The sequence below is a fragment of the Equus asinus genome, chromosome X, assembly GCF_041296235.1.
Source record: "Equus asinus isolate D_3611 breed Donkey chromosome X, EquAss-T2T_v2, whole genome shotgun sequence".
In the NCBI taxonomy this organism is placed as follows: Eukaryota; Metazoa; Chordata; class Mammalia; order Perissodactyla; family Equidae; genus Equus; species Equus asinus.
The window spans coordinates 68221876-68241930 of record NC_091820.1 but is presented as its reverse complement, the minus strand read 5'-3'; the positions used below and the strand labels follow the sequence as shown (position 1 = coordinate 68241930).

At 35.0% G+C, this 20055-nt stretch overlaps 1 protein-coding gene across 3 annotated transcripts in view; it reads right to left on the bottom strand.

Moving 5' to 3' along the window:
* The window catches only part of APOOL (apolipoprotein O like), a 70455-nt gene that overhangs the window by 11349 nt on the left and 39051 nt on the right, over positions 1–20055 (bottom strand). For all 3 annotated transcript variants that reach the window (XM_014827510.3, XM_014827511.3, XM_070502926.1), the window contains 4 exons: positions 11835–11954; positions 8852–8906; positions 7323–7421; positions 2722–2813 (listed from right to left, as the gene is read on the bottom strand). In XM_014827510.3, the coding sequence (XP_014682996.1) occupies positions 2722–2813; positions 7323–7421; positions 8852–8906; positions 11835–11954 (366 nt within the window). The remainder of the gene's footprint in view (positions 1–2721; positions 2814–7322; positions 7422–8851; positions 8907–11834; positions 11955–20055) is intronic.

Sequence of the window (20055 nt, the reverse complement as noted above, 5' to 3'; positions counted from 1 at the left end):
TGCTGAATATTCATCGTTAGTAGGCACTGTCCAATATGCTCAAGTACTGTCTGTCACAAGTCACAAGTCTGTCACACTTACCAAGAATAAGTTGTGTTCGTTTGCAAGTCTCTACATCAGTTTTACTATAATTCAACAATTTAAATGTACCATAGTAGGATGAAATATGAGTGTGAAGATAATTGTTGTGTCTAGGAAAATTAAGTTAAATGCTTTGCAAAAACTCCAAAGTAAATTACTAAAAGAATAACTACTGCCAAAGGTGGGCAAGACAACTGTAAAAGGCTGGGGTAAATAATAAAAATCTAAGAGGATTCCGCACTCAGATTATTTTAAAAATGTTTTTAAGTGTTCATTCTATTTTTTTTTAAAAGATTTTATTTTTTCCTTTTTCTCTCCAAAGCCCCCTGGTACATAGTTGTATATTCTTCATTGTGGGTCCTTCTAGTTGTGGCACGTGGGACGCTGCCTCAGCGTGGTTTGATGAGCAGTGTCATGTCCGCCCCCAGGATTCGAACCAACGAAACACTGGGCCGCCTGCAGCGGAGCGCGCGAACTTAACCACTCGGCCACGGGGCCAGCCCCAAGTGTTCATTCTATTTTAAAGAAACCTAAACTGAAAACAGTAAAAGACATATTACATATATGGCTAACGATAAGAAAGATGCTGTGGACCTTCAACTAGTCGTCCCATACTCATAGAAAAGCCCTGCTTCAAAAAGAGAGAAAAATGAACACACATTTATGTTTTAATTTGAAATAAAATATTTAGGGTAAATATTTATTATTTTTTAAAAACTTCCTGCTTTAGCACTTTCGATTAATTGTTAACTACTAGTCCTGATAATATCAAAGTAGAAGGCATCTATTGTATACATACAATTTTTCACACAGTTTCGGGTGGGGGAGTCACAGATTCTGTGAAGTCCATCATGGATCTCAGGTTAAGAACCCATGTTCTATATATAGTACACATACATATACATATATATATATAATACATGTATATACATATATATGAATCCACCAATTATTACATATGACATTGTTATATGACAGTCAAAGGAAAAGCAAGGGTCTCAACTCTAGAAATTTAAGTAACAAACATTGTTTAACCATAGAAGAACTTTTAGGAACTCATATTAATCCCTCTTTTATCATAAAAATTTTTATTTGAAGTTCAGCAATTCTTTATTTATTTTCCTTCTGTTAAAGAAAAATTAAAAAATTTTGCTTCTGTTAAAGCAAAATTAAGTTTAATACTTTATTTTTAAAATTAAAAATAAGATGCATACTATAATGTGATCCTGTTTTTATGAAACTGTATCTGCATATTCACCCATCAATCTTTCTATCTCTATGTATGCAGGGAGAAATGTTTAGAATAACATTCTATCAAATGTTAACACTGATATTTTTATGGATAGAAGAATTTCAGGTGGTTAGTTGGCTTTTTTCTACACTTTTCATTAATGTTTAAATTATTTAAGGATGAGTAGGTACCAATTCTATTAAAAAACATGAAGTCATTACTCTAAAATGAACAAAAAGAATCAGTGGCAGCATCACGCACTGGCAAGAAAAATGGCCAGGGAAGCAGGCCCCCTGAAGCTGAAGAGAACTCTGGACAGATCAGTCACCGCAAAACTGCTGGGCCATGGTTTCCTTATCAGCAAATGAGAAAATGAGGACGTTGAATTTAATGAGCTCAAAGGTTTCTCTCAGCACTAACATCATAGGAATTTAAGTGGCTAATTCCTATGTAAATTCTTAGGCAAGATTTTTAAAAATAAGTTTCTTATTTTATCCATCAATTACCTCAAGTATAACTAGATTTAAAGAACAATGCTCTCTTCCTTTGCTATAAGCTTTTATAGCTTGATCACATCACAAACTACATAGGGGACTATATGCTTTACGTTCTCAAAATACTGAATAGGCAATTCTATCTACCTCAGCAACTGAAGAGATGCAGTAATGAGAACACAAGTACAGAAAATCCTTCTGGTAACACTACACATTGCTTCAAGTATGAGGGGAAATGTTAACTGTTGGAAATTAAGGAAAGAAGGAAAGGAAGAAAAAACTGCATATCTGAAAGCTCTCCTCAATCTGAGTATGTGTTAAAAATAAAATAAAATACTGACACAAACTGTTCAAATCAGTAGGAGAATCTGAATTTGTAGGTCAGCTCACAAGAAAATGACAAAACAACGATAATGCAGATTCATGGAAAGTGTTGCTTAGTTCCAGGTGGTTTCAAAATTGAGTTTGTATATGTGTGTGTATTTTTTTTTTACCTTCAGAAACCTCTGTTATCTATCAGTTGGTTGTTTCTTGCATTAGGTTAATCTGCTGAAGTGACAGCTGCGAGCAGGTGGAATTTCCTGTTAATTACAGATTGAATTTTGCATAGCTCAACAAGGGAGTGGTATTTCTCCTCATAAATTATAATTCAGTGTCTCTGAACTTAATCCTCAAACCAGCATTTATATGGTTAAATTATATTTAAACAAAGTCATCCTATTTATTTGTGATCATGTAATTAAGAATGGCATTTACCATGCTGAGATGCTAATGTCATTTTGCCAACGTAAGAGTTGATACCAACTATATTTCTCCGAAAATTAAATGTTGCAGGTGCTGTATGACATTTAAATATTGTCACACTGAGAGTTTAAACAAATACTGAAATGTAGCTATCACTTAAAAAGAACTTACCTTTGCAATTATTACTGACTGAACTGGGTAGCAAACAGATGCTCCTAAAGTGGCCAGCCCCAGTGGATAAGCAATTTTCTTAAACCTAGAACCTATGAAATTCAAACAAACTATTAAACTGCAAACAGATGTTACCAGAGACTTGATAGTTTTATAACTTTAATGTTTTCTTTGTTCCCCTTTAAGCCATCGTCCTCTGTTAAATTACTCTTTAGGTAATAAGACCAGCCAAGATGGTAGCTCAAATGTCCTTAAGGATCACAATTCCGTTAATACTCCTCATTTGTCATGTCCAATTTAAAAGTATTCTTAATCTAATATTGATAATTACCTACACAAAGGGAGTTGATGATTTTCTTCTTTTTTAAAAGTAGGTATTTTTTCATGTCTTAAGAAACCCAAAGTTGTAAGGACATTTTTTTCAGGTATCTAATAAAGCATGATAATATAAAGAATTAATCAACTACCATGTTGAACTGAAATGGACTGTCTTTATATATCCTTTTTGATTAAGTTCCTAGGAAGGTTAAAGATCCAACTAACTAATCAGCTAAAGAATTTAAAAGACTTTAACTTCTTCATGTCAATGATTTAAAATACTGAAGTAATAATTTAATAATTGCAAGTAACTTGAGATAATTCATTCATTTCCAAAAGTGCCGTAACTAAGCATCTAAGATTCATTTTCAAACTTTTTGACACCAAAATCCTTTTCAAAAGAAAATCTTCCAAAAACAATTTCACTAGGAACTTGATATATAAAACCCATAAACTTGAAGCTACTCTGATTAGCCCAGGGGAGGGAGGCTCAGTACTGAGCCCCACCTGCATGGCTTTTCCTTTATCCCTCTATCACCGCTAAACACTTCCATGGAACGCCAGGTTCTGGAGAATAGTCTGAAACTCACCAGTCTAAGCCATAGCTTAGTTCAAACAGACTGTTGGTTCAAGAAAATATGTACCTTAAATGCTTGTCTGGGTACACTGGACTCTGTAAATATGATCTGGGCAATTCGATGATGGGATTTCTAATTGGGGTAAGTACTTTCATTGTCTGGAACAGCTCCTACAGTCCTTAATTTAAAAATGAAACAGCCTATCTGGTATATCAATAAAGACTAAGGCGAAAAATACCTGGCAATGTTTGCAGGCGACTTTACAGTTTAGGGAAGGTGAAAACAAGAGGCATTTCTCTGTCCCGTTTAACTATTAGTACAGAGGCCTTCTACAGTCATGTCTACCATAGACTGAGCTTGGGGGAGGTGGGTGGGTAGGTTGATTCAGCCTCTAATTTAGCTTTCCTTTAGATTTAGATCGGTTTTTCTCATAGTGGGAAAGAGGGTCTATGCATTTTAAAATATGTCCTAAGTTGCTCCTTTACTCTAGTCCTACTCATTACTAGTCTAGCATCTATAGTTTGCTTCTTGATTTTACTGACCGAACATTTCCTGTTGTAGGTTTCCTTGACTTAGCCAAATTCTCCTAATTGTGCTGTTCCTAAACTTGAAAGGTGGCAGTTTTTCCTTGACATGTCATTTTGAATATTAAAAAGACTTACATTCATCCTCTCTTTACTTGATATGAAAGGTCAGTCTATGAGAAAATAAATTTCATTTGGGTTCAGTAGCCCTACTCCCATAAGTAGGAACGACTCTAGACACAGTCAGTAACTAGCTATGTACTATGAAATCACTGAGAGATTTTCATTCTCTGCACCTCTATTTGTAGCATAACAGGATTAGACTAAACCAACAGCTTTCCAACTTTTTTGACCATGACTCATATTAAAGAACAAACTACATCATGACCTATGACCTATCCCACACACATACTCCACTGAGACAAAAGTTTAACAATATTTACCCATACTAAGTACAAAACACTTTGATATTTGCTATTCTCCTCTATTTTATTTTTTAATAAAATGTTTCCTAAGATCCACTATGTTTATTTTACTACCTACTAATAGGTTGAAATCTGAAGTTTGAAAAATACTGGGTTGGATTATTCTAGCTCTGACATTTGGAGACACTGTGAAAGACCTAAGAAACATTTTCTCTTACAATTGGGATTATGAGTTTCTCACTGAGAATTAAGTAATATGTTTTGGCCAATTTCCTTCAAAATTTAATTCTTTGAGTCCTATTGTTACATATGGTGATCTTGGTTTTCAATTTTTTTCCTAATGAATAATTTATCGTATGTATTCAATAGAAGTTTCTCACAGTGTTAGAATAAAAGACGAGATATAAGGAGCCATTAATATTAGCTACAGGGAAAGTGTTAAGTTTATTGGGATGAGATACCTGGGCTAGAGTTAGAATGCTGGAATGTTCTTATAATTCACAGAGGTTTTGTATCTGATTAGGTGTACTTGAGGTTACTTTAAGGACTAAAGCTGGGCAAACCAACCATAAGGTATCTGACATCAGATTCCACACTGGTTCAGAGCTGTACTTCCAACCACATGTACTTTAGTTTGGGGACAGTGACTGGCAACTTGAGTTGTGGAGAGAGGATGAATGGAAGGTGATCAAAATGGCTACTGACCAGAGAACTGCACCAGCTTAGAAAGGGCTTGAGTGAGGAGGAGAGGCAGTAATGCCTACTGAGAGGGACTTCCATACCAGAGAGGGAAGACGGGCAAAGACAAAATTCACCATGTGCTTATGAAAGAAAGTTATTTAATGGTGTGCAGAAGAGAGTTAACATAGTATGCTCGAGTCTGCCATTGTTAGAAAGGCCTGCTTTGAAAGCTGGCCCTAGGCTGGCATATGGGAACCTGAGTGGTAGGCAGTTCCCTACACTGTTAGAAAACATTCCCTGAATCATAAGAGTGGTGCATTGTGCCTAAACTGTTTATGCAAATAATGCGGTTTATGCTGAACAACTACTTTCTTCCTGGGAATCTGGTACATGCTAGATAGACAGTGCTTACATGTCCAGCCCCCAATAATAACCTTGGCCACTCAGGTTTTAATGAGCTTCCCTGGTTGACATCTCACACATACTGTCACAACTCATTAATGGAGGAATTAAGTGTATCTTATATGATTCCACTGGGGGAGGACTCTTGAAAGCTTGTACCTGGTTTCCTCTAAGCTTTGTTCCATGTGCCTTTTGCCTTTACTGATTTTACTTTGCATCCTTTCACTGTAATAAATCTTAGCCAGAATATGACTATAGGCTGAGCCCTCTGAGTCTTCCTAGCTAACCATCAAACCTGGGGGTGGTCTTGGGGAGCCTTTACACAAGTGGTATAGTGAGAAGGGGAGGACAAAGTTGGTAGAGACATACGAGGCAAAAAAGGGGAAAAGAAATCAAATATTCCAAGCCTCATGTGCTGAATGAGAGTACTGAGTGACTTGTCTGTCCATTTCATAAACTCCATTCTGAGCTGGCTGATGTCACTTCTAGCAACCTTGGTCAGGATGAGACCAAGAGGAAATAAAACTTTTTCTGAGCCATCATCATCTCTGCCTCAAATCCTTAATACAGCCCTCAGAATATGGGTGGTTATGACTAAGCAGAGAAAAGTAGTTTGAGTGGTTAGTATACATTTTTACATTAACATAAAATTTTCAAGATCTTTTTTTTTGATAGCTAGAGAATCTCAAGATCTTTTAAAAAATAAAATTATCTAGAAGATGAGAAACAAAATGATAAATTACAATTTTAATAGGAACAGCTATATATTTTTAAAAATTTACTTTTAAATGGTGATACCGGAAATTCAACTTTTTTGGTGTACACTTCTCTCAATTTTAATATATATATAGAGTCATGTAACCACGGCTACAATCAGGATATGGAACAGTTCCATCACTCTTTGCAGTCACACCTTCTCCCCACTTCTAATCCCTGGGAACCAATGACTTGCTCAACGTCACTATAGTGTTGTCTTTTTGAGAAAGTCATATAAATGGAATCATACGACACGTAACTTTTTTAGACTGGCTTCTTTAACTCAGATTTATAAAGACTGTCACATGTGTCAATGGTTCATTCCTTTTGTTGCTGAGTTGCATTCCTCTGTATGGATATGCCAAGGTTTAGCTGATTGTTGAAGGACGTTTAAGTTGTTTCCAGCTTTTGGCGATTATGAGTAGAGTTACTATAAACATTTATGTATAGGTTTTTCATTTCTCCAAGGAAATACCCAGGAGTGGATTACTGGGTCTCAGAGTAAGTGTATGTTTAACTTTATGAGAAACTGTCAAATTACCTTCCAGAAGGGCTGTACCATTTTGTATTCCCACCAGCAGTGTATGAGAGCTTCATTTGCTCTACATCTCAACTACACTAGCTCTGATCAGTCTTTTTAATTTTAGACATTCCAATAGGCGTGTAGTGGTATCTGTGGCTTTCATTTGCATTTCCTTAATAACTAATGGTGCTGAACATCATTTGGAATAGCTATATTTTTGAAAACACAAAAAGTCTTTATAAAAGTAAACATGCTGTGCTACAGAATTAAAAAATTTTTACGACAGCCTGTCCTAATAATATTCAATAAAGGATATGAGGTTTTCCTGTGATAGTAAAATTCAGAAATTAATATAAAGGCATTGGAAAAGGGAATACATATTTTTAAAGCCTACCTTTTCTCGCTGAAACCAAGCCTGCCAACCCTGAGACTGTAATGACTCCAACTTTCGGAAGAAAATCTCGAGGTGGATTCTTCAGATAGATATAGGCATCTCAAGAAATCAGTTAAAAATTAATATAAATGACTTACTACAATTGGGCTTTATATATAGATATCATGCAGAAAACTTAAAGAGATTTGCTAAGATGGTTTAAACACTCTTCAAAAGAGCCACACAAAATAATGATTTGAGCAGCAACTTAAAAAGCTGGTTACAATAGTTACTTGCTACAAAATAAAATCTTCCTTCCATAGCTGGTTTAATGATATTTGTTTTCTTAATAATAGAGGTGATTATCACTCTTTAATAAAATATGATGCTAGAGTGTACATCTTAATTGGATTACTATAAAGTAAATTCCTGTGTAATGTATTATATCTCCATAATGGAAATGCTCCTGGCCTTATCTGTTCAAACATTAGTAGGATCAAATAATAACTGAAATAGATACTTCATCAGGGAACTTTGAACAATAGTCTAAGGATACACAGAGCTAGCAGACTCTGCTTGACACTACTCCCCAATAACCTCAGAGCAGCTGTTGCTTTTGGTTAAAACCAATGATCAGGATGAGAAGTAAACCTAGACAAAAAGTATATGGAGGGTGGGGAAAAGTACAGATTTCTTGGCTTTTTATATATTTAAATTGCTTCTGGTTCCATGCAATCCAAAAAGACACATAATTATTTAATGGCAATCACTTATATTCCACAAGATTGATGAGGAATCTAATTTGGAATTAACTAATACATACATTAAATAATGATAATACACATACAGGTGATCAACATCATGGAGACATTTAAAATTTTAGCTGATCTTTCTGTCTCCCATACACATTTATTTTGACAACAGGCTTAGGCCAAGACTAGTTGGAAGCTTTATCTGCTGCCAAACACTATTATCAAACTAAAGAGTCAAATACAATTGCTTTACAACATTAGCTCAAATATTCTAGGGTGACTGATAGGTATAGTGTTTCCTAGCAATCTACAGCAAAATACTATACATTTTAAAAGCAAACAGCACTTATTTAAACTAATTGATAACAATGGAGGCAAGTTTCCAATTTATGTTTTATGAGTATATAATACAGACTTTGTAGCTAAAACAGACCTCGGTTTGAGTCCAGGTGCTGCCATTTACTAGCTATGTGACCTTGGTAACCTGCTTAGCCTTTCTAAACCTCAGTTTCCTCATCTGTAAAATGGGAGTAATTCCAATATTAACACTCATAGAAATGCTACAAAATTAGATAAATTACGTAAAATGCTTATCACAAGGCCTTAGCATATAATAATTGCTAAAGAAATGATAGATACTATTGCTTTATTATTATCATAAACTGCTATACAAAGCATCTTCTGAGTTGGCAAAATATGATAATGAATAACATACCATGTTTATTTTTCTCACATTTAAACCTTGCAAGTTAAAAAGACAATAGAACATTTCTAATTACGGACGGTTCACTCACCTACCTTTTCCAAATTGTACTGTATCCATTATCCCATTTTTCACAAAGTCATAAACACCCTAAACAAAAAGGGAGAAAAAAGAACATCTGCATGTTTGAAGATGTTTGATGATTAGATCAAACAGTCCACATCTCTGAGATTATATTAAAACGGTGACTTCGCATTCCGCCCAAATCTAAATCTAGCTGTGCTATTTATTCACGATGGGGATACTTGTTGAACTTGGCTTCTCTTCATTTCTTACTTTTCAATCTATTTAACATAGATAATACTTGTTTCCTCATATAAATGGGTAAAGTAATACCTATAAATTAAGCAGAGCAAGTCAAAGAAAAGTTATTGCAGAAATACAAAGATTTATCATCTTATTTTATAATGGCCTAGGAAAATGAATGAAATTTAAATAAAGCATGAAGAAAGATATATTTCATCTTAGAAGCAATATCTGATCAATAAATAGGCAGCACAAGAACATAATGATTTGTGGAGAAAACAAAAACAAGAGAAAGCCTAAAGAAAAGTGCTTCATCTTCTCTTCTTAGTGTGCATTAGAACAAGAAAAAATTGAAATAAGACATTTATCTCAGGATAGAAATCATCCTACACAGACTAGTGTCCATCTTATTTTTAAATAGGAACATAAATTCTTTGCAAATTAAGATTATATTAACCCACTGGAGGGATTAAAGCTTTAACTCACATTTTTCCTTTTATCTGTTTCTAACTAATTTATTTTAATGCAAGAAATATTCTTATACACATTTGTTGACAGGTAATATCTCAATTACATCAGAAGAAAACTGAAGGCACACAATGATTTACCCATAGTAATTGCCCATAGTCATGCAGCACTTTATTGAAGGAATCAGAAAACATAATCCAAATACATGATCTCTTTCTCCGACCTAGCTGCTATGAAATCATGGGACAAAAACAACAACAAAAACTAGCTGCTATGAAACCACGGGATAAAAATAACAACAAAAGGGATTTTCAAAGCAAATATAAACGATTATATTAGACAAGAAAGAAATAAGTTATTGCTATTGAGATATTTTGGTTAGTATCTTTGTCTCAGATATTTTCATGGTGATCAGAGATGCAGAGCTTTATCCTGTTCATCCTGGTTTGAAGCTATATAAACCAGCACAGACCCTAACTGCCTCTGAGCTACCTCTCTTCTCTTTAGGGACTGTCCCTTGAGAAAATTCCACCTTCAAAGTTATAATACCTAGTGACGAATTGATTGGGGATCGTGTAACTGTTGAGGAAGAAAACTAGTCACTTCTTGGAGGAAATTTTCCTAAGCTGAGGTTAGGAATCCACTTTTACCAGTGGGGGTCACTGCTACCTAAATTTCAAAACACTAAGGAGTAGGAGTAGGAATGGAATGTGCCCTACATGATTCTAACTTTAATGTAGAATGTAATTTGAGCCAGAAGTAATTTTTAAAGAATAGATTATGTTTTTAGGGAAAAATTAGAAAGCTGTTTACCCTGAAGATGAAATGCATTCAAAAGTGCCCTTCTTCAACCTATTCATTTCAACATATTAACAGAATAAAAAGTTCTTAGTCTTAAATTGGGTGTTAGTAACAACAGCAATTTAAAGATCTCTCAGGAACAATTTACCTCACTGAAAACAACTTCGCGAACCTATGGAAAATTAGGTCTTAGGAGACTTAAGTCTGAATCATCCAGCTGTTGGCATAGCCTCAGGGTCATGATTCAGATTCTAATTAGTTAAGATATTTCCCTCGGAGATCAAATTATTAAGAGTGTGTAGTATAAACTAGTACTATTGGAATTGTTTGACAGGCACAAATTTTCAAAAAATTACACCTTATATTCATGAAATGTTTGAAATATCATCTGAAATGACCAGAGTTCAAAGATTTGTTCTTTCATAAGATCATTAGAATTTTCTTTTTAAAAAGAATGTATTACAAACAAAAAAGCATAAGGGTTCACAAGTAGATAGTTTAGAATTGAGGAAAAGAAGTGTGGTTACTAGGTCAGAAGGATGACAACAATAATACCAACATTATCTTTATGACACTGACATTGGAGATACTGATGCTAACATACCTATGTTGATGTGATGATAATGAAACATCAATATTGTATCAGCGTACTCCATCACTCTCCTGCTGAATAATGCTGACTGAAGGCTAAGTATTAAAATAAGGTGAATTTTATTTTGCCCAACAGCCGACTGTATTCAGAATGGTATTATGGGCTAAACTCAACAAGTGAATATTTTGCTTAGCCAAATAAGGTACAAATCAGAAGTAATCTCAGAACTTCATGTATAAGGGCAAACAATGTTTTGTACACACTAGGTGTCAAATGCTTGCTGAACTACTTTAATCTATGTAGTAGTGGTATCATAGGTTAAATATGGCCACAAATTCTTTGCTGCTACTCGTACTGAGAGGTCACATCTAATTCCCCTCCCTTTAAAACTGGGTTGGCCTTAGTGACTTGATTTAAAAATAGAATGCTATAGAAGTGACATTCTTGGACATCTGAGGATAAGACAAATTCTGCCTAGGGTGTCTTGTAACATTTTCTCTAGGAGCCTTCAACTGCCCATGTAAGTTATCTGACTACCTTGAGACCACCATGCCTGAGAGGCCATGTGTAGAGCTTCAGTCAACATTCCCAGCTGAGCCCAGCCTTCTGACCATCTGTGACAAGGTGCCAGAGATGAGAATGAAGCTGTCTTGAACTCTCTAGATTAGCCCATTCACCTGATGAATACCACTGAGTGACCTTTGTCAACACCACAGACAACAGAAGAATCACCTGTCCAAATTCTGATCAAATTCTTGACTCACAAAATCATGAAATGTAATAGAATGGTTGTTGTTTTAAACCACTAAGTTTTCAGGTAGTTTGCTACACATCAATGGGTAAATGGAACAACTGGTACGTAATACAAACCAGAAACCTCCAATATTAAACCACTATTAGAATTGACTTACCTTGCACCAGCCAATATAACGACCAGTTGTAGCACGGATGGACGCAAAGCTCATTTGTAAATTACCAGGCTGCTCTTTAACATACTTAGATCGGAGAGGTGGCGCAGTATATATGGGGAGCTAGAGGGAAAAAGAAAAGTCATGTCAAAAATGTAAAACAGTTGGACTTCTTTTCCCAGCAATATGGCAGAATAGGAATCCTCATCAACTTTCCTGCTAAAAACAACTAAAAATGCTGATAAAATATTTTTAAAAACCATCTTAAATGCAGGAATGATCTGGTAAGCTGTTTATAAAGACTGTTCAGAAGCCAGAAATTAAGTGAAGATAGAAACCCACAGACATGAGCAATAAAACCAGCTTTTACCTTGACATCATTTGCTATAGAAGAGGGTTCATGGGGTATGGGATCAGGATACAAAACCCAGAACAGACTTGAGGTAGGCAATCTTACTGAAGACTCTATAAAGGCAGCATGTCAGGATCTTACCTTTAACATGAGGGTGAAGTGGAATAAACAGTTCACTCCAAGGGACTGTTAGAAAATTGACTACCTCAAAAATTGGGCACCGAGTAGAGAGGAAGGAAATATTTCCTAAGAATTGGCAAACACAAGTGAGAACTCATATAATCTGCAGCATAAAACTATCTGGGCAATCTTAGAAACCTCAAACCAACAATACATTTAAAGTGCTTCCAGGCTGGTAGCCCCCAAAGATGCTTGGCAAAAGCAAATAAATATCTTCTCTCTGGAGGAAGCTACTCAGACTTCAAAAAATTACAACAGATAAAGTTCCAAAAAGTATGAGACCAAAATTTTTAAAAATTAGAAAACACAAAGAAGCATCTGGACAAGAGCTAGCAAAAAAATAAAGAGCAGACTCAGATCCATAGAGAATGTAAGTATTATTACATATATATATATATATATATCAAATACATATATTTTTATTTTTAAAGAAATAAAAGGGGGAAATATGAGTTAAGAGCGAGATTACAAAAATTACCAAAGCTAATGAAAATAAAGAGAGCGAGAACTAGAACTGGAAATCGAAAACAAATCAAGAACTCAACTGATAAGTTTGACAGATAGGATACAGTTGCTGAGAGATTTAGTAAACTAGAAGATCCAAAAAAATATGCAAAGAAGTGAAAAACATATGAAAGAGATACTTCAGATAGAGCAAGAAATACCAACATACATCTAATCAGAGTTCCAGAGGAGAGGAGAAAGAACGAGGCTAAGGTAATATTTGAAGAGAATGGCCAAGATTTTTCCAGGACTAATGAACTGAACACTTGACAGATACAGAAATCCAACATATCACAAGCAGGATAAATGAAAAGTAATCCAAAATTAGACAAATCATAGTAAAACTCCATAACACTAATGACAAAGAGGGGATTTAATAAAATAAAAGCCAGGGGGAAAAGACAGATTACCTTCAAAGGAATAATAATTAGATAAACTTTGACGCCTCAAAAATAACACTGGAAGGCACCAGATAGACTGGAAGGCACTAGATGATATAATAATATCTTCAATGTGCTAAAAGAAAGTAACTCAATTGAGAATTATAACTCAATAAAATATCTTTGTTTCAAAAATGAAAGTGGAAGTAAAGACATTTACATAGACAAAACCCAAGACAGTTAGCAACCAAATAACCCTCACTGAGAAATTTTAAATCATGTACTTCAAGCAAAAGAAAAATATTCTCATTGAGAAGGTCTGAGATGCAAAAAGGAACGATTAACAAAGAAAGCAGTAAATATGTGGGTAGATATAAACCAATGAATATATAAAATACTAACGTTTTATGTTTGTGTTTTTAAACTAGAACTAAATCCTGGAACATCAATATAGTATAAGTTAGGAGGGGATGACAGAAATTAAAATGTTCTAAGTTCTTAATATTGCTTGGATGGAGGGTAAATATATTGATGAGATTTGAAATGCATGCAGGTTATAATTTCTAGGGTAACCAGTAAAAGAAAATCAACAGAAGGCATAATTACCAAACTTTGTTGTGGAAAAAATAAAAAGAGAAAAAAACAATCCAAAAGGAAGAAAGAAAGGAAATAAAAGAACAACAGAAGAGGTAAAAGACAAAAGAACACAAAAACTTGCAGAAATAATTCCAAAGATTTTAGTAATTATAATAAATGCAAATGGATAAAACGATCTATTTCAAAGCCAAAGATGATCAGATTACATTTACGAAATACAGTCACATGCTATTTATGAGACATTCCTAAAACAACTATTTAGAAATGGTGTAAAAGAAAGGAATGAAAAAAATGCATATTGAGCAAACAGCAACTAAAAAGAAAGCTGCTATAAGCTATATTAACATTAGACAAAATAGACTTTAAGACAAAAACCACTACTACCAGAGATAAAGTGACTAAAGACAAAAAGTTTAAAAAACTAGAGATATTATAATCTTAAACTTGTATGCATCTATTAACATATCTTCAAAATATATGAAACAAGGAGAAATAGATAAACGCATCATTATAGAGGGAGTTTAACTTATTCTCCAGCAATTGGTTGATGAAAAGCAAATTTTAAAAAAACTAATAAAGCAGGGGTGGGCAAATGACAGTCCATGGGCTGGTCAACTGTTTATGTAAATAAAGTTTTATTGGGCGAGAGCTATACTTATTCATTTATGTACTGTCTGTGGTTGATTTTGTGCTTCAACAGCAGTTGAGAGACAGAGTTGAAAATGTTTAAAGTATTTACTATATGGCTTTTTAAGTAAAGGTCAGTTGACTCCTGGTACAGAATATAATCAACAAGCTTGATCTAACGGACATATATAGGAGATTGCATTGAAGAACTGCAAAATATATATTACTCTCGTATAAAAAATTGACTGCACCCTGGGCCATTTCAGAAATTGAAAATCTTAGGGAATTTCAAACAATTGGTATAATGAACCATTATCTCTCAGTATAAAAATCCCATAGCTAAATCATACTTAATGGTGAAAGACTGAATGTTTTCTCCCTTGTATCAGGAAACATACAAAATGTCACTCTCACCACTTCTATTCAGCATTGTACTGGAGGTTCTAGCCAGTGCATTCAGGCAAGAAAAAAAGAATAAAAGGTATCAAATTGGAAAGGAATAAATAAAACTATTTCTATTCACAGATGACATGATCTTGTATACAGAAAATCCTAAGGAACCACAAAAAAACCTTATCACAAAAAATAAATGAATTCTGCAAGGTTGTAGGGTAAAAGATCAATATACAAAAATCATTGGAATTTTTATTTATTTTTTTGCTGAGGAAGATTCACCCTGAGCTAACATATATGCCAATCTTCCTCTACTTTGTGGGTTGCTGACACAGCATGGCCGCTGACAAGTGATGTAGGTCTGCATCTGGGAATTGAACCCAGGCCGCCAAAGCAGAGCATCAAACTTAACCACTAGGCCACAGTGCTGGCCCCTCAACTGTATTTTTATGCACTAGCAATGAACAATCTGAAAATGAAATTAAGAAAACAATTCCATTTACAATAGCATCAAAAAAATACTTAGGAATAAATTCAAAATGGTGCAGTTGCTCTGGAAAACAGCCTGGCAGTTCCTAAAAGGTTAAAGATAGAGTTACCACATGGACCAGAAATTCCACTCCTAGGTCTATACCCAAGCGAAACGAAAACATGTCAACACAAAAACCTGTACACTAAGTTCATAGTAGCATCAGTAATAATAGCCAAAAAGTAGAAATAACCCAAATGTCCATCAACTGATATACAGATAAACAACATTTGCTATATCCATAGACTGGAGTTATTATTCCATAATGAAAAGGAATAACACACTGATACAGTCTACAACATGGATGAAACTTGAAAACATTATGGTAATTGAAAGAAGCCAAGTACCAAAGGCCACATATTATATGATTCTATCTATATGAAATGTCCAGAATAGGCATATCCATAGAGAAAGAAAGGAGATCAATGGTTACCAGGGGCTGGGGAGAGAGCAGAATTGCGAGTGACTGATAATGGGTACAGGCTTTCTTTTTGCAGTGATGAAATTGTTCTAAAATTTGTAGCAACGGTTGTACAACTAGGTAAATATACTAAAAACCAATCAATTGCAAAACAACCCGCCATTAAAACACGAATAAATATTTGTGACTTTTAATTTCTTAGACATGACACCAAAACCATAATTCATAAACTCAAAAATTAATAAATATTACTTTATCAAAATTAAAATCTTCTGTTCCTCAAAGCCACTGTTAAGAGGAGGTAATGTGGGCAAAATAATGACCTCCACCCAAAGACATTCATGTCCTAATCTCTGGAACCCATGAATATGTTATGTTACATGACAAAGGGGAATTAAGGTAACATTAATCAGGCGACCTTAAGATAGAAATATTTTCCAGGATTATCTGGGTGGGTCCAAGGTAATGATAAGACATTAAAAATAGAAGAGGGACGTGAAAGGGTAGAGTCAGGGGGCGATGTGACTAGAGAAGAATGGTCAGAGTGATGCAATGTGAAAATGACTTACACTACTTTTCCTGCCTTTGAAAATGGAGGAAGTGGGCCACAAGCCAAGGAATTTGGGCCAACTTCTATAAGCTAAAAAAGGGAAGGAAATGGATTCTCTCGAGAGCCTCCTGTGAGGAATGCAGCCCTGTCAATATCTTGATTTTAGCTCAGTGATACTTGTGTGAGAATCCTAACTTACAGAAACTGTAAGATAATAAATTTTTTATTATCAAACAGCAAGGGAACTAGATTTTTTTTTTTTTGAGGAAGATTAGCCCTGAGCTAACTGCTGCCAATCCTCCTCTTTTTGCTGAGGAAGACTGGCCCTGAGCTAACATCCATGCCCATCTTGCTCTACTTTATATGTGAGACACCTACCACAGCATGGCGTGCCAAGCCGTGTCATGTCCACACCCGGGATCCAGGCCCGCAAAACCCGGGCCACCGAAGCGGAACGTGCGCACTTAACCACTGGGCCACCAGCCGGCCCAGGAACTAGATTGTTAGTGGCTTTGGACTTGATCTTCTACCAGCAACAAACATGAAACAGCGTAGGTTTGGTAAAACTTTACCAGTAATGGGTCACAAAAGTCTTGTTTTACATTTAAATGACCCTTTACTACTCACACCAAGATTAAAGAGTTAATGTTTCTCTTTCCAGACTAATGCTTGAATTTTAAATCCACCACTTTGGCAAGTACGTATAATTAGGAAGGTCAGGTGCATATTTTATATTAAAGGTGCATTTGATGTATAGACAGCAGGTACACAGCAGGTAGGGAAGTGTTCCAGCTCCCCTAGAAAGGGAGCATGCATGTACGTAGATACATGGGTATCAGAATGGACAAAATTATTTACTTATATGTTTGTCCAACATGTCCCCAAGCCTCTCAATTCTTTATGCTCCTCAATTCCAAACTTTATGAGTCATTAAGTGTTCTTACTCTCTCCTCTATCCCAACCAAAACCTACTGATTCTTCATTTATACTCCAGGAAAAATTAGATTAATAGTTTAAGGAACAGGTTTGTTATCTGTGGTCTGTTGTAAGTAAAATTTTGTATATGCACTTTTCTAAGGAAGAGCATCCAAAGTTTTCATCAGATTCTCAAAAGGGTCAAAATGGTTAAGAACCAGTGCTTTAAAGTATTTTCTTTCTTAGGTATGGGCATTCAAGAATACTTGAAAAGTTTATGATAAAAGTATTTACTGAAATGATAAAAAAATTGACAAATTCTTAGCTAGACTAATAAAAATAGAAGACAAATAAAATTAGAAATGAAGTAGGAAACATTAAAATGGGTACTTCAGAAACAAAAAGGATCATAAGGCACTATTATGAACAAGTATATGCCAACAAATTGTATAACTTAGAAGAAATGGATAAATTCCTAGAAACATACAACCTACCAAGACTGAATCAAGGAGAAATAGCCTGAACAGACCAACAACTACTAAGACTGAATGAGTAATCAAACCGCACCCCCCCCGCCCCCCCGCCAAGAAAGAAGAGCACAGGACCAGAAGGCTTCCCAGGTAAATTAAACATTCAAAGAAGAATTAATAACTTGCAAAAAACAGAAGAAGAGGAAACTCTTCCAGACTCATTTTATGATGGTATCACTTTGATACGAAAGCCAGACAAAGACATCACAGGAAAAGAAAACCACAAGCCAATATCCCTAATGAACATTGATGGAAAAATCTTCAATAAAATACTAGTAAACTGAATTCAACAGTGCATTAAAAGGACTACACAACACGAATAAGTGGGCTTTATCCCTGGGATGTTAGGATGGGTCAACATCCTTACAATCATATCAATGTGATACACCATATTAACAGAATGAAAGATAAAAACCACACAATCATTTCAATAGATGCAGAAAAATCATTTGAAAAAATTTAAAAATCTCAACAAAATTGGTATAGAAGGAGCTTACCTCAACTCAATAAATGTCATGTATGAAAAGCCCACAGCTAACATCATAATCAAAGGGGAGAAACTGAAATTATTTTCTCTAAATCCAGTACAAGGCAAGAATGCCCACAGTTGAAACTTCTATTCAACACAGCACTTCAAGTCCTAGCCAGAGCAATTAGACAAGAAAAAGAAATAAAAGGCATCTAAATTGGAAAGGAAAAAGTTAAATTATCTGTTTGCAGATGATATGATCATACATGTAGAAAACTCTAAAGACAACAAAAAATTGTTAGAACTAATAAACAATTCAGTAAATCTGCAGGATACAAAATCAACATACAAAAATCAGTGGCTTTTGTATACACAAACTATCCAAAGAAGAAATTAGGGAAATCATTCCATTTACAACAGTAATAAAAAGAATAAAATAGGAATAAACTCAACCAAAGAGATGAAAGACCTGTCCGCTGAAAACTATAAAACCCTGATGGAGGAAATTAAAGAAGACACATGAAAAGATGAAAAGATGAAAAGACACAATGAAAAGATGTCCTGTGTTCATAGATTGGAAGAGTTAATATTGTTAAAATGTCCATACTACCCAAAGTGATCTACAGGTTCAATGCAATCCCTGTCAAAATCCCAATGGCGTTCTTTACAGAAACAGAAAAAAAAAATCCTAAATTTCATATGGAAACACAAAAGACTCCAAATAGCCAAAGTCTTGAGTAGGAAGAACAAAGCTGGAGGAATCACACTCCCCGATTTCAAAATACATTACAAAGCCATAGTAATGAAAACAGCATGGTACTGGCATAAAAAAAAGACATATAGACCAATGGAACAGAACAGATTGTGCAGAAATAAATCCATCCATTTACAGTCAACTGATTTTTGACAAAGTTGCCAAGAACACACAGTGGGGAAATGATAGTCTCTTCAATAAATGTTGCTGGGAGAACTGGATATCCACATGCAGAAGAATGAAATTGTATCCTTATCCTGTATCTCACATCATAAGCAAATAGAAACTCAAAATGGGTTAAAGACTTAAGCATAAAAACTGAAATGTAAAACTACTAGAAGAAAGCATAGGGAAAAAGCTTCTTGACATTGGTCTTAGCAATGATTTTTTTCAATATGATCCCCAAAGCACAGGCAACAAAAACAAAAATAAACAAGTGGGACTACATCAAACTCAAAAGCTTCTGCACAGCAACGGAAACAATTAACAGAGTGAAAAGGCAACTTACGGAATGGTAGAAAATATTTGCAAACCATACATCTGATAAGGGGTTAACATCCAAAATATGTAAGGAACTCACACAACTTAATAGCAAAAAAGTAACTGGATTAAAAAATGGGCAAAGGACCTGAATAGACATTTCTCAAAAGAAGACATACAAATGGCCAGCAGGTATATGAAAAGGTGCTCACCATCACTAATCATCAGGGAAATACAAATCAAAACCACAATGTGATATCACCTCACACCTGTTAGGATGGCTATCATCAAAAGACAAGTGAGAGCACATGTTCTGCTTCGGCGGCCCGGGGTTCACTGGTTCAGATCCCGGGTGCCATGCCATGGTAGGCATCCCACATATAAAGTAGAGGAAGATGGGCACGGATGTTAGCTCAGGGCCACTCTTCCTCAGCAAAAAGAGGAAGATCGGCAGCAGATGTTAGCTCAGGGCTAATCTTCCTCAAAAAAAAAAAGACACAAGTGATAACAAGTGTTAGCGAGGTTGTAGAGAAAAGAGAACCC